The following is a 26,028-nucleotide window of genomic DNA, read 5'->3' as shown; positions in this document are numbered from 1 at the left end:
TCGCCCCACAGACGGCGACCAGTGGCTGGCAGGCCCTGATTGCCTGGTCAGGGCGGGGTCCCAGGCTGGGACGGGGAACTGGGGGTGGATGGTGGTGACCAACCTCCTGCGAGTGGGGGGCTGTGATCTCTTGCTGGCTACCTGGGGGCAGTGGTGACAGGGACGGAGGTGCGGTAAGAATGCAGGGTGTCCGCCAAGCTCGCTCTCACTCCCCCTGCTACCTTCCCCTGGGACACCAGGGCTCGCATGCCGGGGGGAGCCCCCCTCTGCCCCCTCCCCGGGCTCAGGTGCCGGGTGACCGCCCCCCCAGGAGGCCACCCTGCACCCACTTGGCCTCTTCTGGGTGAGCCGGGCCACAGCTGCCAGTACGGGTCACAGCCACAGGTACCGCAGGGGCTGGTTGGGCTCCCCGTGGGTTCATGCAGGAGCCAGTCTGCGAGGCCGGCTGGGAGAGAGCATGCTGACCACTCAGCTTCCGTGCGACACTGCTGGGCGGCCCAGAGGCCCATGCTGCACCCTGGCCTGCAGCGTCTGGCTGTGCTCACCGCATCTCTGCATGGGGACTCGGGTGCTGTGACTCAGGCAGAGGGGGGTGCGCGGAGGCCTGGGGGTCCAGGTGCTGCCCAGGGCTCAGAGGTCAGCTAGGACCTGCCCTTCCACACCAGATACGCTTCGATCGCTGGCCAGGCCTAGGGACCGCACCCATGCATGTATTTTGTGCACCGGGCCTCTAGTTTTTATATAAAAAGATTGGCCATCTTGTGAGGAAATTTATGCAGCAAGATGGTAGTAAAATGAAGTAATCAGGTTAAAAAATATTTTTTCCCTTTATAAAAGACTGTGAGAAGGGCATTGCTGTTTAAATATATTACTTTGACAGGATGCCTATTCTTATGTCCATCCACAATGTATAAATATATTCATGTTTGATAGTTTATTTTTCTCCAAGCAGAGGAAAATTATGGTTTTCAGTTTAGTGCCAGAAGTTATCCAAGGAAGGAAAAAAGTGTAAAAATATGCTCAAGTAGTTTATGCTCTTATAACTAACTGTCTGCCATGCCTTCTTAGCAAGTGGAGTTTTGAGGCCAACTTTGGTCTCCCACCCTTCATAGATCCATGTTTTAGAGATACAAGAAACACTAGTTTATTCTGAAGGTAGACAACCAGAAAGCTCAAATAATCAGTATGTTTTCCCACAGACAGTCATCTTTTGTCAAAAGCAAATAAATTCCCTCCCTTAAAAAAAAATTTCCTCTTTTCTATTTTGCCACTGAGTTAGGCCAGTGGTTGGCAAACCACGGCTCGCGAGCTACATGCGGCTCTTTCACCCCTTGAGTGTGGCTCTTCCACAAAATACCATGTGCGGGCGCGCACGTACAGTGCGTTTGAAACTTCGTGGCCCATGCGCAGAAGTCGGTTTTCGGCCTGGGCGAGTCTGTTTTGAAGAAGTGGCATTAGAAAACTCCAGGGACCAAAGAGCCGCATGTGGCTCGCGAGCCACGGTTTACCAACCACTGAGTTAGGCAAATCATGAGTAGAGATTTATCACAGTGTATCACAGCTACAATATTGGTGTATGGAACAATGGAAATTATTGCAAAATCTGTAAATGCTTCTAATAGTTATTCATATTCTCTTCCTTTTTCCCTCCTTCCCTTTCTCCCTCTACCCTTCTCTGCCCCTTCTTCCCTCCATTATTCTCTCTCTTTCCCTCCCTGACCCCTACCTCTCAATCTCATATTGGCTTTCTTGAATACTCTCTAGTCTCACTTACTTAACTTTCTATTCCTTCAGCAGGCCATGTTCCTTCTTTGCACATGCTCAAATCTCTTCATGAAGCATTCTTTCTTTTTTGCCTAGCTAGCTCTTCTTTATTCATAGGACCTCAGTTTAGATGTCCATCCATCTGGTCCTCATTCCCTGACCTGCCAAGCTATGAGAGATATTCTTCCTCTGTGTGCTTGTAGCACCTGCGCTAATGCCTATCACAGCATTATCAGACCGTATTATAAATGCCTGCATTTCTACATCTCAAGACTATCATCTTCATGAGGGAGATGACCATGCCAATCCTGTTTATTGCTGGATCTTCCGAGCCTTGTGCAGTATCTGGCACAAAATAGACATTCAATAAATTTGTTGGATGGATGGGTAGGTGAATATCTAATTGGTTCATTGCATTCCTAAGATGATATAATAAACATTTTCTTAAATTGTTAAAAAAACTTTATAAACACCATTTTAAATAGAAACATAGTACTTTGTCATATAGCTCATAATTTATACAACCATTTCCCAGTTATTTCATTTCCAGATTATCTAGTTTTTTACTCTTGTAACAATGTGATGAACAGGTAGTTTGTTAAACTTTGCCTATATTTATGTGAGTGAGGAAAAACTTCCTTTTACCCTCAAGGTTCTTTCGGCTGGCCTAATAATTACTAGATAAGTCTACATGAGACAGATTAACATGAGAAAATGACCACATTTAATTACATTCGTATGCATGGGAACCCCCCATACATGAGAGACTCATAGACACCCACACATATGAAAGGTTCAAAGACAAAAAGGGGGAAATAAAGTGTATATGACATCATGAGCTAAAGAATGAGGTAAGGTGCCTTGGGGCTTCAGAGAGGAGGAAAGTCATTCAGGGCAATAAAAAGAACAGATGTTCGGTAATTAGTAGTTTGCCCTGCCATATAGAAAGGTAAAAAAAGTTACTTCTCCTGCCCTGGCCAGTGTGGCTCAGTTGATTGAGCATCCTTCCATGTACCAGGAGGTCACAAGGCACAGGCCCGGGTTGCCAGCTCGATCCCAAGTAGGGGGTGTGCAGAAGGCAGCCGATAGATAGATCTCTCTCAAATCAGTAAAAACATACTCTTAAAAAGAAAAGTTGTTTCTCATGGTAACTCTTATTATGGGAAAGGCCTCTAATTTTAATTCTTTTTAAAAAAATATATTTTATTGATTTTTTTAGAGAGAGGAAGGGCGAGGGATAGAGCGTTAGAAACATCGATGAGAGAGAAACATCAATCAGCTGCCTCCTGCACACCCCCTACTGGGGATGTGCCCACAACCAAGGTACATGCCCTTGACCAGAATAGAATATGGGACCCTGTCAGGAGCCAAGAGTTGGTCAAAGGATTAACTCTGACCTTCAGTAAGTTACTGAAACTAGGCCCACTTCCTCTTGCCTGAGGACAAAGCATTCCTTCTGTAGCCGCCCTTCAACCGCCACACCCTTTATCTACCCTTTACTACTTTAGCCGATTATCTAGGTCAGCCCCCACCCCTCCTAGGCATCCACCCCTCTAGAAACCACATATAAGGAACGCTGTAAAAAATAAAATTTCGAGGCTTGATCAGAAACCCCTTTGTCTTGCCTCCATTCTTTGCGTCCCTTGTCTGTCTCTCATTCTCTTGGGTGCGCCGCCTCGCCGTTAGAAGACCCCGCTGGCCGGGGCAGGACCCTTCTGTCTGCAGGCCAATGGTCTATCCACTGAGCCAAACTGGTTTTGGCTAATTTAAATTCTTTAAGGGAAAGGTAAATGTTTCTCATGAGCCTATAGGGTTTTGATTGCCTTCAGCTCAAAATAATTCACATGCCTACGTGGCACACTTTGGGTGGCCTGTTCTGAATCCCTGAACTTGATTATATCCATAGAATGATTTTCAAGGCATTTTAAAGGCTCTTAATAATTTTGTACATTGCTTTCCAAAAAGGCTGTACTTATTTGAATGTTCATCAGTACTTTCCCCACAGGATCCCCAAAATGATTAGTCTCATTTCTAAACATCCTTACCAGTTGGATTGGTTTAAAATGGTATCGTTCTGTTTGATTTGATCAAGATGAGATTGAATATTTTCTCAAATATTTGTGAACTATGTATATTCTTTTGTGAAGAAAACTGGCAGTATTTTGTATAATAAGACCAGTTTGAATGTTTTTTTCCCCATTTTACATATTTATTAACTGTTTAAGCTTTTTATATGGCAGATTTCTAGTAAAACTGAGTGCCTCGAAGTTTGGATATATTTTGTAAAATCATTCATTTGAATTTCCTGATTAATATTCAAAATGTTCACAATTGAAAAAGTATTACAGGGTATGGCATTCCCTGTTTTAAAACAGTGTTTAAGATACATGTCCTGTAGATATACAGACACTGCTTGGAAATGAGAAGTGGCATTTAAATTTCCTGAGGAGGTTGGGGTTTATATAGGACACTGTCTCAGGGACTCAGCAATCAGAAGTTGTGACTGGGCGTGTGGGCGGAAGAAGAGACATTGTAAGCAGACCTGTGAAGCTCTGCCTCTAGGAGGAGAAAACCAGTCTATCCTGATAGAAAATTCTTAACTCAGGATCTTCTAATGGCTGGTCTGGTGGAAACATAAACAATAAATCAGGAGACTTGGGTTCTAATCTCATCTCTGGAATTAGCCTGCTTTGTGACCATTCACAAATTACTTAATCTTATCTTTTCTCAGTGTTTGCATGATTAAGTTCTTTTCAGCTCTAAAAATCTTTGACTTTATTATCCAGGGGACAAAACTATTTTTGTGGATCCAGAGCTATTCTTGCGATACTTTTATATAGGTTTGGAAAACAATTTATTCTTGTTGTGAACTAATTGGGGAAAATAATAGGAAAATTATCCATACCAGCTAAATTTTTTAGGGAAAATGAACCCCCAAATCCTAGATTATTTTCTTCTGATATATAAAAATGGTAAAATTAGTAAAATTATTTTTATGCCGTTTTGGGTGGGCCAGAGAACTTTATATTCATTGTTTTCTCTTTCAGCCTGGCCAGAAAAACAAGTTGGATAAATGTAAAGAGTGCCGAGAATTTCTTAAGCCTGCATATTGTGCAAACAGAGAGATTACTTAAGAAAAATAGGTGCAAAACCATTAGTGCTTTTAAGAGAAGTTATTGAAATAAACGCTGCCTCGGCTTAATTAAATGCTTCAATTAAAAGTCACAATTAAGCGTTAGTTAGCCCTGGTCTGGCTTAAGGAAGGCTGGCCGTTGGGGCAGCTTTTCTAAAGCAACAGAATCTGACCGCTCTGTGTTCGACTCGCTAGGTCTGGCTCAGTGCGCGGAGCTCTGCTGGCAGCTGCGAGGGGAAGCCGGGAAAAGACAAGTTCCTGGTGCAAAGGTTGCTCTGCAGCACAATTTAGGCTTAGGAGGAGCCGCGGTTGTCACGATCTACAGGATGGGTTTTCCCGAAGCTGCCAGGTAAGTGTCATTCTGGGTTTTGTCGGGCAATGAATCCTTCCGACCTTTCACAGCTAATTTCGGTTCACATGTATAAAGTCCTAATTTTATTGTCTTAGTACTCAAAGAATAAGTACCTCATTACATTGCTTTCAAGCACAGCCTTAAAACTGGCCATTAGCGTTAAACTTAACCAGACTAGGAAAGTTGTGTTCAAAAAGGAGGCAGCATAGTCCTACGAGGGTGCTGAGCTAGAAGCCGTGCCAACCGGAGTAATTAATTTCGGCAAGGCACTCTTTGGTTTCCTTTCCCACAGGGTGCTTCCTCCCCACAGCCTCCCCGGCTTCTAGGTTGTTTGGAGAAAGTCATCACACATGCTGCGTGGACCTCTGCAAATTGACTTCTTAACCCAGCTAAGCCCTCACTGCGGCTAGAATCCTTTTTTATTTACTTTTGCTGATTTTCTTCCTGTCCTTGTCAGATGCCTGTGCTCCTCAAGTCTCTAAGCACTCCCCCCCCCCCCCCAGCCTTTCAGGATCCCTCAACTAACTTGCTCTTCTCTCTGAGAAGTGCTCTTTCCTGGAGGAAAAAGGTCCCTCTTCCGTTCCAAGGCCCAGCTTTCCTCTTTCATGCTTTTCTTTCCAACAACTTTCTCTAACTTTGTTGCAAAAACTAAGTATACCCTCTCCCTCCCTTTTGAATCCTCCATCTTTGCCTTTCCACTGACTCCTTTCCCTCTTTGAGCAAGCAGGTTCAGGTCTGAAATTCTAAAACAGTCTGTTTTTCTCCTTCCCTTAGTTCTTTTTCATGATGAGCCTTTTATATTGAGCCACCTTTGTTTTTCCGTGCTGAAATACTAGTATCTTACAGCCCAGTTTCTGACCTCATCACTGAGGTCAGGTAAGGCCACCCGTGATCTGATTATGAAATTGTGACATGTCCTTGTCTTTAGTTTTCATACTTATTCTTGTTAGTCCTGCCGTGGCTTTCAACACTAATCTTGGTAATTATTTATTCACACTTTGGTTCTATAAGATATGTAACACCATGAACAGAATTCCTTATGTCCTGATGTTTTGCAAGCTCTTGAGTATATCCTCTCTGTCCTTTCACTCTTCTTTCTCTGCCTGGAATACCATTTCTGTTGTGAATGTTCTTTTTTTTAAGGCCCATCTCAGGAGTACCATCTCCCTTTAAATATCCACAGCACTTTGTACCTCTTGGGCCCCTATCCAATTTTGGTTTAGTTGCAGTATATCTAGTTTGTTTTTATCCCCTTTATTATATGAAGTCCTTGAGGCCTAACTGTGACTGACTTCTCCCCACCTTCTCTGAGGATTTCTCTCATGGTGGTTAAATGTTTATTGAATCAAATCAAATAAAAAGATGTTAAGTTGCATTTTAAGTTTCCTCCCAAATCTGATTCATTGGCTCTGCACTGTCCTCGGGAATTCCATCTAGTTCACATTTGGAGTTGAAAACCCTCAGTGAAAGCCAAACTATAAAGAACTACCAGCGTCAGAATAATTAATGTAGCTATTGAATTTGCTCAAAATATAAGGATATGATTTGGAGGCAATAAATTATATTTTAAACATGGAATTTTGTTGAGATATAGAATTGTTCACAGTAACCACGGTTAATATTTCTGGGAAGGCAGAAGCACAAAAAACGAATCTAGATAATATATTAATGACAAGAAAAAAAGAAAAAATATATATTAATGACAAAAATTTGGTTTGAAATACTTAAAGATATTGATAGTTTTAGTGATAAAAACATAACTCACTCCAGAGGCCAAAGATGGAAAAACAATTCTAATTCTGATGGTGCAAATATAGTTTTCTTAAAAAAATATATATTTTTATTGTTTTCAGAGAGGAAGGAAGAGGGAGAGAGAGATAGAAACATAAATGATGAGAGAGAATCATTGATCAGCTGCCTCTTCCATGCCCTCAACTGTAGATGGAACCTGAAACCCAGGCATATGCCCTTGACCAGAATCTAACCCTGGACCCTTCAGTACACAGGCCGACACTCTATCCACTTAGCTAGTACCAGCTAAGGACCAAATATAGTTTTAAAAAGAGGTTGTAGTTTGGTTTTAAACAAGGTCATTTTAAGGTACCCATTACACATGATCTAATTTGCTTAGTTTCTCATTTAGCTAACGTTGATAGTGCAACTGCTACATGCTTAGGCTCCTCAGAGAGATGAGGAGAGAAGGCACACATACTTTTTTTCAAAATGTTGTAGAAGCCCAGAGGAAGGAATTTTTTGTTTTATTGTTTTGTTAATCCTTGCCCGAATTTTCCTTATCCAGGGCTATTTTTCCATTGATTTTTTTTTTTTCCAGAGAGAGAGAGAGAGAGAGAGAGAGAGAGGAAGGGAGCCAGAGAGAAACATCAATTAGCTACCTCCTGCACATGCCCAACCTGGCTGGGGATTGAACCTGCATCCCAAACACATGCTCTTGACCGGGAATTGATGCCAAGACCCTTCAGTGTGTGGGCCCAGGGCCAGTGCTCTGGCCAACACTCTATAACTACTGCACACACCAGCCAGGACATTGTGTTGAAAACCTAAATTTGAATTGGAATTACTAGGATTGCCCAAAAAAAGGATAAAGGAAGGGCATTCCAGGCCTGTACAGAGATTTGAAAATACAAGGAGGTTTAGTGAGTGGCTGTGCTGTGAGGGTGGAGAGTAGATTCTTTTGTTTGTATTTGGGTAGAGGGCAGAGATCAGTGTATATAGGTAACAGTAGATTGGATCATGATTTTGAAACAATTCAAATGCTATGCTCAGGAGTTTGGAACTTATCCTACAGAATATAAGTTTTAGCAAAAGTTTATGTGATTATATTATGCTTTAGATAAATCAGCATTATTTTGAGTTGAATGGTAGAGACCAAAAGCCAGGGATCCTTAGGAGGCAATTATAGTAGTATGGATAATAAATGTTTACTGCTGTTCTGGCCAGTGTGTCTAAGTGTTTATAGTGTTAGCCCACGCACCAAGGGGTTGAGGGCTTGATTCCCTGTCAAGGGCACATACCTGGGTTGCAGGTTGGATTCCCAGCCCAGTCTGGGCATGTGCAGGAGGCAACCAATCGGTGTGTCCCTTTCACATCAATGTGTTTTGTTTTTTTTCTCTTTCCCCACCCCCCTTTTCGGTCTCTCTAAAAATCAATGGAAAAAAATAGCTTTGGGTGAGGTTTAACAAAAGAAAAAAAAAAAAGAGAAATGTTTAGTGCTGCAACAGGGTCTGTGAAAATGAAGAGGAGAGGTCATATTTAAGAACTGTGATCAGTTGCATTTAACTTACAATTAACTTTTCTTCCCTTTAATTTAGACCAATTTTGAATATGCATATCAACTTTGTATTATAATATTCTATTTGTTTTATGTAAATGGGGAGATTTCATGATACAGAGGATAGACTTGCATTCTATAATCTGTTAAATGGAACTTACTTTAAAAATCCAACTTTGTTTTGTTTTTTTCTTTCCCCGACCTGCGGGGTCTTCTAACGGGGGTACCGAGGCGGCGCACCTAAGAGAATGAGAAACAGACAAGGGACGCAAAGAATGGAGGCAAGACAAAGGGGTTTCTGATCAAGCCTCAAAATTTTATTTTTACAGCGTTCCTTATATGTGATTTCTAGAAGGGTGGATGCCTAGGAGGGGTGGGGGCTGACCTAGATAATCGGCTAAAGTCGTAACTATAGATAAAGGGTGTGGCGGTTGAAGGGCGGCTACAGAAGAAATGCTTTGTCCTCAGGCAAGAGGAAGTGGGCCTAGTTACAGTAACTTACTGAAGGTCAGAGTTAATCCTTTGACCGACTCTTGGTTCCTGACATTTTTCCATTTTTAAATTAAGGTATAATTTACATACAGTATAAGTCACCCTTTTTTAGTGCACAGTTCTGCAAATTTTGACCAACATATACAGTCATGTAACTTCCACCATAATCAAGATATAGAACAGTTTCATCACCCCCCAAAATTCCTTGTTCACCTTAATAGCTGATCTTTCTCCCTACACTCCAGCCCCTGGTAACAACTGATCTGTTTTCTGCCCAGATAGTTTTCTCTTTCCAGAATATCATGGGAATAGGATCAAAAGGCCTTTCTTTCACTTAACATATTACACTTGAGATTCATCCATGTTACTGTGTGTATAAGTAAATTGTTTCTTTTATTGCTGAGTGGTTTTCCATTTGTATGGATGTGCCACGTTTGTTCATTCCTGGGTTGAGGCATGTTTGGACTGCTCTGTGTGTTTTTTGTGTGGAAAATTATCTAATTAGCTTGGAAGTTTAACTCAACAGGTAAAAAGCCTAAGTGATACAAGAAGTTAAAAGTTAGAAGTAAAAATTGTACCCACAAAATGATTACAACTGTATGTGTGTGCTCATAAACAAGGACTTGAAGAGCAATGTAAAAAAATGAATATAGGAAACTTGTTGGAATGGTGTGAATATAGGTGATTGGCTTTTTCATTCTCTAGCTTTCTATTTTAACTAGAACCCTTTTTTTTTTACATAACTTCATACAGGAAGAATGACACAAGGAACTCCCATATACCTTGTATTCAGATTCATCAGTTGTTTATATTTTGCCCCATTTGCTTTATCATTTTGTTTCTACATATATTTATAGATATATGCATATTTTTCTGAAATATTTAAGAAGGTTGGAGACATTATGCTCCTTTATAAACATTTCAGTGGGCATTTCTAAAAACTGTATAAGGACATTCTCTTATTTAACCACAGTATAGTTAATAAAATCAGGAAATTTAACATTTATACGTAATCCAAAGAACATATTCACAGTTTGACAACTGCCCTAATATATCGTTATAAAAGATACTATAAGCTTTCTTTTTATCCTCCTTGGCCAGAATCCATTCCAGGATCCTGAATGCATTTATCTGTCATGTCTTTCTAGTTTCCTTTAATCTGATGTAATCTTTCAGCCTTTCTTTCTTTGTATTTCTTGACTTTGATTTTTTTAAAATAAAATTTTATTGTTGAAAGTATAACATTAACCTTGATTTTTTTGAAGACTATAAATAAATTCTTTTTAAAAAATATTTTAAAAATTGATTTCAGAGAGTAAGGGAGAGAGAGAGAGAAACATCAGTGATGAGAGGGAATCATAGATCGGCTGCCTCCTGCATACCCCTTACTGGGGATTGAGCCCACAACCCGGGCATGTGCCCTTGACTGGAGTTGAACCATGACCTACTGGTTCATAGGTTGACGCTCAACCACTGAGCCATGCTGGCCAGGCTGTAAGTACATTCTTTAAGAATAGAATGTCCCTCAATTTGCATTTATCTGATATCTCTTCATAATTAGATTCAGGTTATACATTTTTTTTTGCAGGAATACCACTAAGGTTGTGTCCTTCTTAGCATATCATGTCTGGAGGCACATGATGTTGGTTGTCCTATATCAGTGATTTTTAACTTTGTTCACATGGTGAAGGTGCTATCTACAATGTTTTCCTCTGAAAAGTGACTGTTTTTCTTTTGTAGTTTTTAAGTAATTTGTGTTGAGATGTTTGAGATTATATAAATATCCTATTCCTCCTCAAACTTTTACCTATTACCCATTCATTATAGCATCCTTTGATGATCTTTTTTCTAATGTCATCATTCTTTATATTTATTAAGTGGCATTCTGCTGTAAAGAAGAGTTTCTCTTCTCCTCCATTTTAAAATTTATTCCTATCTATTTCTATCTGCTTATCTGTTGATAAACATATCAGTGTGAACTCATGAATTCTTATTTTGTTTAGTGGGTTATAATTCATTATTATAATTTCTTTTGTTATTTGAAATGTCCTGCTTTGACCAGTGGTAGCACCTTCTAGCTGACTCATGTTGTCTCATGATTCCTTTTAGAACTTATTTTCTAGCTCAAGAAGATATTCCAAGCTTATCCTGTACTTTCCATGCACCAGCCCTACGATCGGCCATTTCTCCAAGGAACCCTGGTTCTTTCAGTGGAGAATGGTATTTCGCAACCACAGTGTAGCTGCTAGCTGAGTGCTTGTTTTTATTACTTGTTTTTAGGCCTTCTCAGTGGACACACACACACACACACACACACAAATTTTAGTTTCATTTAAAAAGAGATATTTAAGGAGTACATGCAAAAATCTTTTTTTTTTTTTTTTTTTAAATATATTTTATTGATTTTTCACAGAGAGGAAGGGAGAGGGATAGAGAGCCAGAAACATCGATGAGAGAGAGACATCGACCAGCTGCCTCCTGCACACCCCCCACCGGGGGATGTGCCCGCAACCAATGTACATGCCCTTGACCGGAATCGAACCCGGGACCTTCCAGTCCGCAGACCGACGCTCTATCCACTGAGCCAAACCGGTTTCGGCGCAAAAATCTTCTATCTGTCTCCATAGTAATGTAGCCATCCCCCCACCCCCCAGTTAGTTAGCAGTTAGAATGAAGAAATTATATAAAAACTACTTAATTGTCACCTGTCTATAATATCCTTTTACAACTTTATTGACTGGAATGATCAGAAAGGCAGTGCTGATCAGTGGACAGAGCATCCTGTCCACCTTTCCTTCACACCGCCTGCTTTGGGCATGTTAGCTTAACCTTTCCTTGGTTAGAAAGGAGTGATAATATTCAGGGATCAGAAAACTAACAAATACACATTGTAGTTGCTCAATTAACTATTGATTTCTGATCTCCCTGTGCATTTTCCTTTCTTCTTTCCTATTTGGTTTCTGTCACTGGTCAAAAGGTTGAAAATGATTGTATTATTAAATTATAAATATTATCTAGGGGTTTGAAAAAAAAGTGAACTTTAATTTTTAGTTCAGAATGGGGAGCATACCTAACTCATTGAAACCCACAGTTTGGCTCTTTGGGTTGGATTTCTGTTTGTGAAGAGACCGCATGCCTGCTCTGAGGTCAAGGGGAGTTGCTGATTGCAGATGAACCTTACTCTCTAGACCTCATGTGCATTGCCCAATCATCTGTAATTAGAACAAACTGATTACTGGTAAAATGTGAGATTTAGAGATGGAGCTATGATCAAAGTGTAGGGTTCTATATTCTTCCTAAACACTAAGAAAAATAGCAACCACTTGAAATTTTTAACAGCTTTATTGAGACATAATTCATATGCCACACAATTCATCCATTTTAAGTGTACATTCAGTGGTTTTTAGTGTATCAGAGTTGTGCAGTCATCGCCACAATCAATTTTAGAACATTTTCATCACCCCAGAAAGAAACCATGTACCCATTAGCAGTTACTCCCTAGCCCCTGTCCTTGCAGGCACTGGCAACCACTAATCTACTTTCTGTCTCTATGGATTTGCCTATTCTGGACATTTCATATAAATGAAATAATAAAAAGTGTGGCCTTTTGTGACTGTTGCTTTCATTTAGCATAATGTATTTGAGGTCCATCCATGTTATAGGAATAAATGTAGTTCAGGCATACCTCAGAGATATTGCAGGTTCAGTTCCAGACCTCTACAATAAAATGATTATCATTAAAACTAGAGGCCCAGTGCACGAAATTCGTGCACTTGGGTGGGGGGGTCCCTCAGCCCAGCCTGCACCCTCTCGCAGTCTGGAAGCCCTTGGGGGATGTTCGACTGATGGCTTAGGCATGCTCCCTGGAGGAAGCATGCCTAAGCCGTCAGTTGGACATCCTTAGTGCTGCCGTGGAGGTGGGAGAGGCTCCTGCCACCGCTGCTGGGCTTGCCAGCGGTGTGCCCGGCTTCTGGCTGAGTGCACTGACCACCAGGGGCAGCTTCTGAATTGAGCGTCTGCCCCCTGGTGGTCAGTGTGCGTCATAGCGACTGTCGGTTTTCATATTAGCCTTTTATTATATAGGATAAAACAGAAATGAAGCTTGCCACATAGATTGACTTTTCCTCTTACAAATTATTTCTCTGTAGCATGTGATGCTATTTGATAGCATTTTACCCACAGTAGAACTTTCAAAATTGGAGTCAGTTTTCCTAAACCCTGCCACTGCTTTATAAAGTAAGTTTATGAAATATTCTAAGTCCTTTCTTGCATTTCAACAGTCTTTACAGAATTTTTAACAGGAGTAGATTCCATCGCAAGAAACCACTTTCTTTGCTCATTCATAAGAAACAACTCCTCATCAATTAGTTTTATCATGAGATTGCAGTAATTCCATCACAAGCTTCAGGCTCCATTTGTAATTCTATGTCTCTTGCTATTTCTACCACATCTGCTGTTACTTCTTCCACTGAAGTCTTGAACCCTTCAAAGTCATCTGTAAAGGTTCCAATCAGCTTCTTTCAAACTCCTGTTAATGTAGATATTTTGACCTGTTTCCATGAATCACGAATGTTCTTGATGGCATCTAGAATGGTGAATTCTTTCCAGAGGGTTTTCTGTTTCCTTTGCCCAGATCCATCAAAGTAATCTCTTATCTATGGCAGATATAGGCTTACATAATGTATTTCTTAAATAATAAGACTTGAAAGTTTAAATTGCTTCTTTATCCAAGGGTTACAAAATGGATGTGTTAGAAGGCATGAAAACATTAATTTTACTGTACATTTCCATCAGAACTCCTGGGTGACCAGGTGTATTGTTAAATAGCAGTAATATTTTGAAAGGAATTTTTATCTGCGCAGTATGTCTCAATAGTAGGCTTAAAATATTCAGTAAACCTTGTTGTATAAAGATGTGCTATCATCCAGGCTTTGTAGAGGACAATCAAAGTAGATGTAGCTTAATTCTTTTAAATATATTTTATTGATTTTTACAGAGAGTTAGAAACATTGATGAGAAAGAAACTTCGATCAGCTGCCTCCTGCATGCCCCACACTGGTGATTGAGCCTGTAACCCGAGCATGTGCCCTTGACCGGAATCGAACCCAAGACACTTCAGTCCGCAGGCTGATGCTCTATCCACTGAGCCAAACCGGCTAGGGCTATAGCATAATTCTTAAGGGCCCTAAGATTTTCGGAATGATAAATGAGCATTGGCTTCAACAGAGTCATCCAGCTACGTTGGTTCCTAACAAGAGAGTGAGCCTGTCCTTTGAAACCAGGCATTGACTTCTCTCTAGTTAATGAAAGCCCTAGATGGCATTTTTTTCCAATATAAGGCTGTTTTGTCTACATTGAAATTTGTTGTTTAGTAAGTAGCCACCTTCTGGATTACTTGCTACAGCTTCTACATCAGCACTTGCTGCTTCACCTTGTACTTTTATATTATGGAGATAGCTTCTTTCCTTAAACCTCATGAACCAACTCCTGCTAACTTCCATTGTTCAATTTTTTAAATTGAATTTATTGGGGGTGACATTGGTTAAATACAATTATATAGGTTTTAGGTGTACAATTTGATGATACATCATCTGTATATTGTATTATGTACACCACTCCAAGTCAAGTCTCCTTCCATCGCCATTTATCCCCCTTACACCCTCTTATACCTCCTCCTAACCTTTTAACTTCTAAGTTTTCTTCTGCAGCTTCCTCACTTCTCTCAGCCTTCATAGAGTTGAAGAGTTGGAGCCTGGATCTGGATTAGGCTTTGGCTTAAGGGAATGTTGTGGCTAGTTTAATTTTCTATCCAGACCATTAAAACTTTTTCCATATCAGCAATGAGGCTATTTTGCTTTCTTATAATTCGTGTGTTCACTGAAGTAGCACTTTTAATTTCCTTCATGAACTTTTTCTTTGCATTCACAAGTTGGCTTTATGGCTGAAGAGGCCCATCTTGGCTTTCAGCATGCCTTCCTCACTAAGCTTAATCATTTCTAGCTTTTGGTTTAAAGTGAGAGATGTGTGACTCTTCCTTTCACTTGAACACTTAGAGGCCATTGTAGGGTTATTAATTGGCTAATTTCAATCTTGTTGTGTCTCCAGGACTAGAGAGGTCCAAATAGAGGAAGAGGGGGTTATGGCTGGTCAATAGGAGTTCATGGTGTCCCAAAACAAGTACAAGAGTAACATCAAAGTCACTGCTAACAAATCAACATTACAAATCTATATATGTAAAAGGCTAATATACAAAGCATCCCCTCAGGAGTTCAACCAGGAGACTGGGAGTTCGGTTACTTGTTATGACGTGTGCTGACCACCAGGGGGAGGCACGGAATGAAGGAAGGCCCAGACAGCAGCTGGAAGGCCCTGATCACCAGCCAGGCCTAGGGACCCTACCTGTGCAGGAATTTCATGCACTGGGCCTCTAGTATAATAATAGTAAAGAAAAAGTTTGAAATATTATAAGAATTACCAAAATGTGATATAGAAACACAAAGTGAACAAATGCTGTTGGGAAAATGGTGCTGGTAGACTTGCTCTACCTTTTTTATTTTAGCTCTCAGTGGGTGCAAAGTGGTATTTCATTGTGGTTTTGATTTGCATTCTCCTAATGGCTACTGATATTGAGCATCTTTTTATGTGTTTACTGGATATTTGTGTGTCTTTGGAGAAATACCTATTCAGATCTCAGCCATTTTATTTTTTACTAGAGGCCTGGTGCATGAAAATTCATGCACTGGAGGAGGGGGACCCTCAGCCCGGCCTGCCCCCGCTCACAGTCCAGGAGCCCTCAGGGGCGGGAGGCAACCCGGCGATCCGGGGAAGGTGATGCCCCCATCACACCTCTGCTGCTGCCACTGCTGGCAGCTCAAGCCTCGGCCGGCCCTGGTTACCTGAGCCTCAAGTGGCCCTGCGCAGCTGGGGAGCTGCCATCCGAGGCTTGCCTGCGCCTCAGGCTTGCCCTGGGCGGCTGGGGGGCTGAGGGAACTGGGGGACTCCGGAGGCAGATGGGCGGGCAAGGGCTGAGGGGACTGGGCACCACCATCTTGTGGCTGTGGGTGCAGCCATCTTTGAGGGTGTGGCAGTCAATTAGCGTATTCCCTCCTTATTGGCTGTGGGCACTGCCATCTTTGAGGGTGGGGTAGTCAATTAGCATATCCCTTCCTTATTGGCTGTGGGTGCCGCCATCTTTGAGGGCGGGAGAGTAAATTAGCATATTCCCACCTTATTGGCTGTGGGTGCCACTGTCTTTGTGATGGCGTGAGGGTCAATTAACATATTCCCTCTTTATTAGATAGGATTATTCCTCACCTGAGGATACTTTTTTCATTGATTTTTAGAGAGAGTGGAGGAGGTGGGGGGAGAGAAACATCAAAATGAGAGATCTCACATTGATTGGTTCCCTGCCTCCCTCACATGCCCAGACTGGGGGCTGGAGATCGAACCTGCAACCCAGGTACATGCCCTTGACCAGGAATTGAACCTGTGACCCTTTGGTCTGAGGGCCAATGCTCTAACTACTAAGAACACTGGCCAGGGCTCTTGGCCATTTTAAAATTGGGTTGTCTTTTTATTACTCAGTTGTAATAGTTCTTTTAACTCTTTGAGAGCCTAGTGTGTGCCAGCACCTTGTTAGGTGCTTCACATGTACTTACTTGTTTAATTCTCATAAAAGCCCCAAATGGTAGTTTTATATCTTATTTACAGATGGGGAAATTCATGATCAGAGTTAAAACAACTTATCTAAAGAGAGTTTTAAGTGGTAGTAATCTAGATTCTAACCTTTCTATGAGTTTAAAGTTCCTGTTTCGTTGGCTATTCTGTGCTTTTGATCTTTGACATTGTTGAAACAGTGCCTGTATTCTAGGCCTTAGAATGAAAATTTTCAGGAAGCATAGAGGGAATTCATACACCAAATAATCTTCAAAGTCCCTTCCAATATTTTATGTACTGTATTTATTTCAGGAAACTTGTGTATAAACCAAATTAAAAGACAACCAGAATTTAGTTACTGCTAAAAGAACTTTGTATAGAATGAAATTGTGAGGAGTATCCTTCTGTAATATAAGTAATCTCTTTCCTGAGTTTGCTTAAATTATTATATTCAGTTTCAGGGCACATATCAATAAATGTAAGGTATAAGGGATTTTCAAAAAATATTGATAAAACATTTTATATATTAACTCTTTTTCTAATCTGGTTGAAAAGATGGTTAATCATTAGCTTGATGTGCTTTTCAAAACAAGATAAAGAGATATCTGTGACCTGTTGGAACTTGTCTGGACTCTGCCCCACAAAGAATCAGGATATTTTTTAGATATAGCTTTGGCCCAGCAACCGCTCTGCCCCCTCTTCCTTTCACTGTGCTGCTAGTGAGTGATAGAAGAAAGTCAAGGCACCATTATGACTCAGATGAGAAATCAGAAACAAGAGAAAATGGTGTTGCAGATGACCTGGATGCTCCCAAGTCCCCCCCAAAAAAGCTAAAATGAAAGAGAAGCTAAATGGGAACACTGAAGAAGGATATAACAGACTTTCAAATGAATTTTCTGAGTCTCATAAGTCAAGAAGAAAAGATCTGTCAAATGGAGATATTGATGAATATGAAAAGAAATCAGAGCGAGTGTCATCCTTAGATAGTTCTCCTCGTAAGTCAAGTGATAATGAACTAGAGGAGAATGTCCAGTGTTTACCTGGGGACATAGCACAGTTACAAAGAGAAATTACCCGAAAAGGCTTCAGAGAAGGTAGTTTTAAAGTTTTGGTGGCAACCAGTGTGGCTGCCCACGGTTTAGACATTCCTGAGGTTGACTTGGTGATTCAGAATTCTCCTGCACAGGATGTTGAGTCCTATATTCATCGCTCTGGACGCACAGGTAGAGCTGGTCAGACAGGGATTTGCGTATGTTTTTATCAACCAAGAGAAAGAGGTCAACTAAGATACGTGGAACAAAAAATAGGAATGACTTTTAAGCATGTAGGTGTTCCTTCTACAATGGATTTAGTTAAATCTAAAAGCATGGATGCCATCAGGTCTCTGGCTTCCGTTTCTTATGCTGTTGTTGACTTTTTCCGACCATCAGCTCAAAGACTGATAGAAGAGAAAGGAGCTGTGGATGCATTGGCTGCAGCATTAGTCCATATCTCCAGTGCCTCGCGTTTTGAACCACGATCTTTGATTACCTCTGATAAGGGGTTTGTGACCATGACTCTGGAAAGCCCAGAAGAAATATAGGATGTCAGCTGTGCTTGGAAAGAACTTAACAAAAAGCTGAGTAGTAATGCTTTGTCCCAAATCACCAGAATGTGCCTTCTAAAAGGAAATATGGGTGTTTGCTTTGAGGTTCCCACAACTGAGTCAGAAAGGTTACAGGCAGAGTGGCATGATTCAGACTGGATAACCTCAGTGCCTGCCAAGTTATCCAAAATTGAAAAATATTATGATGGAAATACACCTTTTAATTCTAGACAGAGGAGTGGCTGGCCAAGTGGCCAGTGAGGTTGGTCAGGTGGACAGAGTCGACAGGGGAGTCGGTCAGGAAGTCAAGAAGGTGGTAGAAGACGAAGTGGGAATAGAAATCAATCAAAAAGCAGGGGCCACAAATGGAGTTTTGACTGAGAATTTAATAGTTAATCTACAAGTGTGAGCTTACCTATTTCTGCCTAATCATGTACATTATCCACCAAAAACTAGGTCATCATAGTTGCGGTGTTTGCCTGCTATTTGCAAAGAAGTTGGTTGTATTTAAAAAAAACATATTTCAGCCAAAACCGGTGTGGCTCAGTGGATAGAGCGTCGGCCTGCGGACTCAAGGGTCCCAGGTTCGATTCCAGTCAAGGGCATGTACCTTGGTTGCGGCACATCCCCAGTGGGGGGTGTGCAGGAGGCAGCTGATCGATGTTTCTCTCTCATTGATGTTTCTAACTCTCTACCCCTCTCTCTTCCTCTCTGTAAGAAATCAATAAAATATATTTTAAAAAAAAGAAAAAGAAAAAACATATTTCACAAGAATGGATATAAACAAGTCAACTTATCCAATTAACCTTTGAATAATAAAACCTTTTTTTAAATACATATTTGTATTGATTTCAGAGAGGAAGGGCGAGGAAGAGAGAGATAGAAACATCAATGATGAGAGAGAATCATTGATCGGCTGCCTCCTGCATGCCCTGCACTGGGGATTGAGCCTGCAACCTGGCATGTGCCCTGACTGGGAATCGAGCTGTGACCTCCTGGTTCATAGGCCAATGCTCAACCACTGAGCCATGCTGGCCGGGCAATAAAACCTTTTATTGTCTATCTACACACACACAAAAAGATATTTTTGTACACTGAAAAGTGCTACTAATATCAATTATTACTTTGTCATGTACAATTAGGAAGTGGCAAGCTAGAGGAAGGTACAATGATAATTAAAATCCCCTGGGGAGCGGGCCTAAGCTGGAAGGTGGACATCCCCCAAGGGCTCCCGGACTGCGAGAAGGCACAGGCTGGGCTGAGGGACCCTCCCCGAGTGCACAAATTTTCATGTACCGGGCCTGTAGTCCAGCAGTGGTCCGCGGACCAGTGATGGTCCGTGAGGGCCAAAAGGTTGGCGAACGCTGCTCTAGTCTATAATAATAAAAGTGTAATATGCTAATTAGACTGGACATCCTTCCGGACGACCTTCCAGACGAAGCTGGGGATGTGAGGGAAGCCCAGGTCCCAGGTGCCAGAGGGAAGCCAGTGCTGGCAGTTGGGGGAAGGAAGGCCTACTCTTACATGAATTTCGTGCATCGGGCCTCTAGTATATATATATTTATTATTATTATTTTCTTTATTGATTAAGGTATCACATATTTGTCCTCATCCCCCCATTCCCATCCCACACCACCCCCCCCCCCCATGCATGCTCCCACCCCCCTATTGTCCTTAACCACTGGTTAGGCTCGTATGCATGCACACAAGTCCTTTGGTTGATCTCTCCTCTTTATCCCCACCCTCCCCTACCCTCCCTCTGAGGCCCGACAGTCCGATCGAAGCCTCCTTGTTTCTGGGTCTATTCTTGTTCATCAGTCTGTGTTGTTCATCATTTCCCCTAGATGAGTGAGATCATGTGCTACTAGAAATACACTTATAAGAACCGAAAATGAGACAAGCAATAATGGTTATGCTGAAAGGCAAATAAATCAGTCTGTAGTGAGTTTCTTTCTGGGCCAACAGTTCTTTTGAGACCCAATTTCAATGTCAAACAGTTCCTTATGTGTACATGTCAGCAATGATATTTCAGTTCTGGATGGTATATATATTTTTAAAAAGCTGAAGAGTTGAATTAATGAAATGAAATTGGCCTGTGGAGGACTAGTCATGGCCATTTGATTTTAGGTCACTCATTCAGACTTTTGACAGAGAAGATGGTGACCATAGACAATTCTGCTCCAAACGGAACAGGAAAAAATTAGGATTTAGGTAAAGGAGAATTTAGTGTAATTTCTGTTTCATTTAGTCACTATTCACTGAATAATATTGTGTACCAAGAACAGGGGATATAAACATTTTTTAAAAAGATGTGATATCTTCTCTTGAGAAGCTGACATGTAGTAGGGATTCACAGCAAAGTAGTTTCTCAGCTTAGGTCTTGAAGGGTGAAAAGGAGTTTGCCAAGACAGAAGTATTCCAGACATAGGGAGCAGCGCTGGCAAAGGCATGGAAGTAGCATTCCGTGCTCCGAGAACTGCACACGTTTCAGCATGGCAGGAGCTTAGGTTCCATGCCTCGTTCATGACTTTAATAAGATTCCTCTGGTAGGCTGGCTTTCAACTCTTAAGACTTCCCATACCCACTCTTTCATCCTCATTCTCAGCTGATTACTTTGTTGCGAAATCCTAAACCATTAGACCCAAATTTCCTCATCTCTCATCTCAAGATCTGTAACCCTATGGAGAACCACACCCACCTGATCCTCTTTCCCTTAAGTCTCCTCCTTTTCCTATATCTCATTCCCCTGTCACCTCAAGACTTCTCTTCTTGTAACTCCTTTCCCCTGGTTCATTGCCATCATCAGGCTAACATGCTCAGCATGTTAATCTTAAAACAAAAACAAACTTTTTTTGATACTATACTCCTCTCCAAAGACCACTCCATTTCATTGTTCCCCTAAAAGTCATGTCTCAAAAGAGCCACACTGTCTCTTCCCCTCTTCTATTCACTCTTTAATTCACTCTAATCTGACTTCTACCTTCCACCACTGACTTAAAATTGCCCTTGTCCAAGTCATCTGTACTCTCCACGTTGCCAAATCCACAGGTGCTGGACATAGTTTACTCCTCCCTCCAGATTCCTCCTGCCCCGTCAGCTTGCGTGACACCGTGCTCTACTGGTTTTCTTCTTGCCTCACTGGCTCTGCTTCCCTTCTCTCCCAGACTTCTAACTAAAGGCGCTCTGGTGTTGTCCTGGGCTCTCTTCTTTCTCCCTTGTTCTCTCAAGGTGAGCTCATCAGTTTCCATGGATTTAAATATGTTCATTATGCTGATGATTATCTCCATTTTGTCTCCAGCCTGGACCTCTCTCCTCTGAGCACCAGACTCTCATGTCCAACTGCCTTGTCTCAGAAACATCTCATACTTAATGCACCTAAAATGGAACTCGATCCCCTCTACTCCCACCGCATGTTCCCTTTTATCAATAACTGACATTGCTATTCTGAATCATCCTTGCCCTTTCCCCCACCACTTAGGTTTCCCTCATTCTACTGGATTCTATCTCCAAAATTTATTTTGAATCCACTTCCTTCTCTCCATCTCCGCTGGCCAAATGCCCCCACTGTAGTCCAGACCATCACTTTTTAAAAAAAAAATATTTTATTGATTTTTTACAGAGAGGAAGGGAGAGGGATAGAGAGTTAGAAACATCGATGAGAGAGAAACATCGATCAGCTGCCTCCTGCACACCCCCCACTGGGGATGTGCCTGCAACCAAGGTACATGCCCTTGACTGGAATCGAACCTGGGACCTTTCAGTCCGCAGACTGACGCTCTATCCTCTGAGCCAAACCGGTTTCGGCAAGACCATCACTTCTTACTTGGACTACTCTAGCAGCCTCCTAACCAGCTCCCCACCTCTGTTCTTACACTCTTCGCCCCAATTCATTCTGCATACTGTTGTAAGAATAATCACAAATTAAACGATTTCACTTCCCTGTTTAATCATTTCCGTGGCTTCCCAGATTTCCTACTTTGTTGTGCATGATCTGGGCCCTGCCTACTTCTCCAATTTCATGTCACTATCCCCCCACTTACTGTGCTCTAGTGACACTGGTCCTGTTTTACTTTCTTTTAACATGCCAAAAACTATTTTCTCATGGACTTGGCAGTTTCTTCTTTGAATGGCTAACTCCTTTACTTCCTTTAATTGGGTCTTAGCTTAAATCCATCTGCTCAAATATATCATTCCTTGATTGCCCTAAAAGTAGGTTCTTCCTCTTTTTGTTTGCTTCCTAACACTTCAATTATTTTGTCTGTTTACTTCCTTTTCTTCTCCACTGAAGAATTAAAAACTCAGTGAGGAGAGGGACTGGGCATGACTGTTTGCTGTTATACTCCTAGTACCTGGAACAATGTCTGCGACGTAGCAAGCACTCATTAAATATTTATAAAATGATAGAAAGAAGGAAAGGGGAAGGCAAAAAGAAACAGGTGGGTAGGGAGAGAGAAAAAGAAAAGGAATGGGAGAGGAGAGAGAAAGAAAGGAAAGGAAAGGAAGGGAAAGAAAGAGAAAGAAATGCTGGGAGAAACCAATATGGCGGCATAGGTAAACACCTGAACTTGCTGCCATGCACAACCACTTCAAAACTACAACTAAAAGACAAAACAGAATTCATCCAGAACCACAGGAAGGCTGGCTGAGTGGAAATTCTACAACTAGAAGGAAAGAGAAAAGCACACTGAGACTCAGGAGGTGCGGAAGTAAAGTGTGGCGGTACGGAGGCATGCGTGCGTAAGGGCTGGCAACTGAGTACTCAGTTGCCTTTCTCAATCGGGAGGGAGACAAAAGCTCCTGACTGCTCTGAACTCCAGTTCCAGGCGAGACTCTGGGGACCCAGACTCATACGGGGAGAAACTGGACTGTCTGGCATCAGGCGAAACTCGAGGGCGGCTTTCTCTCAGAGGTGCTTGCAGCGATTACCTCGGGACACTGAGACCTGGGCCTCTTAGGGCAGGGCTGACAGGAAGCCATTGCTGTTTGCTCCACCCTGTTGATACCCTGAGACCCCGTGCCACCCAAGCTGTGTGCAGAGGCCTTTGCATATGAGTGGCCTGGCCCTTTGCAATCTAAAATTACCTAACAAACTGCAGCTGGGTCAGAGAGACCCAGAACATCCAAAAGAAGGCCCAAGGCCCCACAGCAGCTTGCATTGCTTCACACCTGGGCCTCATCTGGGCACCTCCAAATCCCAAACAAAGAAGAGGAATCTGCACATCTCTCCATAGTCCTGCTGGGTGGCCTCAGGCAGAGGCTAAATTAGCACCTCCTTAGAGATCCAAGAGCCAGTGTACCCAGTGGTCAGAGTGGGACCATCCAGATTACAACTCCTCAGATCCATAAGGGACACGCTCAGGGGGCAGACTCAGTGAGCACCAAAGCCCCACTGAAGCAAGTCTTGCCCCATAAGGGTGTCTCCAGCACAGAAGTTCTCCCATTGTGGACAGCTAATTCTCACAGCCAATTGGACTGGAGGCCAATTCCTCTCAGTGATACCATCAACAATCAAGGCTTAACTACAACAAGACTGTGCACACAGTCCACTAAGGGGTGTACCAAGAGTGTCCACCTCAGGTAACTGGGGAGGCTGAGCCACTGGGCCCTATAGGTCACCTAGCACACAAAGCCACTCTGTCAATTCAGGGAAGCAGCCAAAATACAGAGACAAAGAAACAGGTCACAAATGACAGAAATGGAGGAAAGCAAACTACTGGATACAGAGTTCAAAACCACAGTTATAAGGCTTTTCAAGAATTTTCTAGAAACCATCGATAAATTTAGTGAGACCCTCGAGGATATGAAAAAGGACCAACTAGAAATTAAGCATACACTGACTGAAAAAAAGAATAACTTACAGAGATCCAACAGCAGACTAGAGGATCGCAAGAATCAAGTCAAAGCTTTGAAATATGAAGAAGCAAAAAGCACCCAACCGGAAAAGCAAAAAGCAAAAAGAATCCAAAAATATGAAGATAGTGTAAGGAGCCTCTGTGACAACTTCAATCGTACCAACATCCAAATTATGGGGGTGCCAGAAGAAGAGAGAGAGCAAGATATTGAAAACCTATTTGAAGAAATAATGACAGAAAACTTCCCCCACCTGGTGAAAGAAATAGACTTACAAGTCCAGGAAGCACAAGAGAACCCCAAACAAGAGGAATCCAAAGAGGACCACACCAAGACACATCATAATTAAAATGCCAAGGGCAAAAGACAAATAGAGAATCTTACAAGCAGCAAGAGAAAAACAGTTAGTTACCTACAAGGCCTTTGTGGCAATAAAGACTGTTCCTTCTGCCACATGAGGCCATTTATCTATAATGGTTCCTTAAGTATCAAACAACCAATACTCGGACAGATGGTTGTTAATTTGTCAAAGTAGGAAATGTCCAAACCTGTAGAGAATTTTTATAAGAGTTTGAGTCAACACTAGTGACATATGCCAGGAAGCAAGATCTCAAATGCTTCAGAGAACGACAGTTTCACAGTTTCTTTTATGCACTGAGATTAAGGAAGGAATATAAGGAAGATTACATGATAGTAGGAGAAAGCAAGGCAATTATTAACCTAGGTGCACAGAAACAATGGACGGAGTGCTATAACAAAGATAAAACTTTTACTAAAAAGTTATGTGCCTGGGGCGTGAATGCCCACCATGACCTAACCAGTAGGAATTTATGATCAGATCACCCTATGAGGTTATTTTTCATAGAATCCCTTTTTTCATCCACAGATTCATATATTGAATCACATGTAAACAGTGAACCTCAAGTCCATCCTTATTCCACACCTCCTTATGTTCCAATCACCATCATCTCTTGCCTGGACTTTTGCAGTAGCCTTTTAACCAGTCTCCCTGCCTCCCCGTTTGCCCCTTATAGTCCATTTTCTAACTGGCAGCCAGGTTTATTTAAAAAAAAAACACACACATGTAAATTGGATTATGTTACTTTCCAGTTTATACTCTACAGTTCTCATTATAGTTGAAATAAAACCCAGACTCCTACTCATGACCTATAAAGCCCCTCAATACCTTATCTTGCCCTGCATGTTTCTGTGCCCTAGATCCTTCTACTCTGCTGTGCTCCAGCCATACTGGTTTTATAGTTCCTTTAACTGCCAAGCTAGTTTCTACCTCAAATTCTTTGTAGAACTGGCTTCCCCACCTAAATCATTGACATAATTTAAGTATCACCTCCTCAGAGAGGCCTATCTGACTAGACTATCTAAAATAGAAAACCCAGCCCTGGCCGGTTTGGCTCAGTGGCTAGAGCGTCAGCCTGCGGACTAAAGGGTCCCGGGTTTGATTCTGGTCAGGGGCATGTGCCTTGGTTGTGGGTACATCCCCAGTGCGGGTATGTGCAGGAGGCAGCTAATTGATGTTTCTCTCTATCCTTCTCCCTTCCTCTCTGTGAAAAATCAATAAAATATTTTAAAAAATAAAAATAAATAAAATAGAAAACCCAATACAAATAAATATACTTTCTCTATATCCCCTTAACCTGCCTTATTTTCTTCATAGTAACTATATTCTTTATTTTTTTGCTTGTTCATTGCCTCTCTCCCCGACTAGCATATAAGCTTCATGAGGGTAGGTTCTTTGGTTTACCATATTTTCAAGGATAGTGCCTAGCACTTAGTGAGTACTCATATTTGTTGGAAAAAAAAATGGGGAGTAAAACTTGTTTTATGGGTTTAATAACAATTTTATTTGGGTAAGAGTCATAACATCTCTGTTTTTAGGGTTTTGGAAA

General features: G+C 41.7%; 1 protein-coding gene across 3 annotated transcripts in view; it reads left to right on the top strand.

The window, feature by feature from the left end:
* The window catches only part of SCP2 (sterol carrier protein 2), a 109,203-nt gene that overhangs the window by 61,975 nt on the left and 21,200 nt on the right, over positions 1 to 26,028 (top strand). For 2 of the 3 annotated variants that reach the window (XM_054720882.1, XM_054720883.1), the window contains exon 12: positions 5,093 to 5,246. In XM_054720882.1, coding sequence (XP_054576857.1) covers positions 5,093 to 5,246 — 154 coding nt within the window. Of the gene's footprint in view, positions 1 to 4,811; positions 4,849 to 5,092; positions 5,247 to 26,028 lie in introns of those variants that run through there. The other variant, XM_054720884.1, reaches the window with a different exon arrangement.

Source organism: Eptesicus fuscus, chromosome 9 (assembly GCF_027574615.1).
Source record: "Eptesicus fuscus isolate TK198812 chromosome 9, DD_ASM_mEF_20220401, whole genome shotgun sequence".
In the NCBI taxonomy this organism is placed as follows: domain Eukaryota; kingdom Metazoa; phylum Chordata; class Mammalia; order Chiroptera; family Vespertilionidae; genus Eptesicus; species Eptesicus fuscus.
The sequence above is the reverse complement of the archived record's forward strand: the minus strand, read 5'-3'. Positions and strand labels throughout refer to the sequence as shown.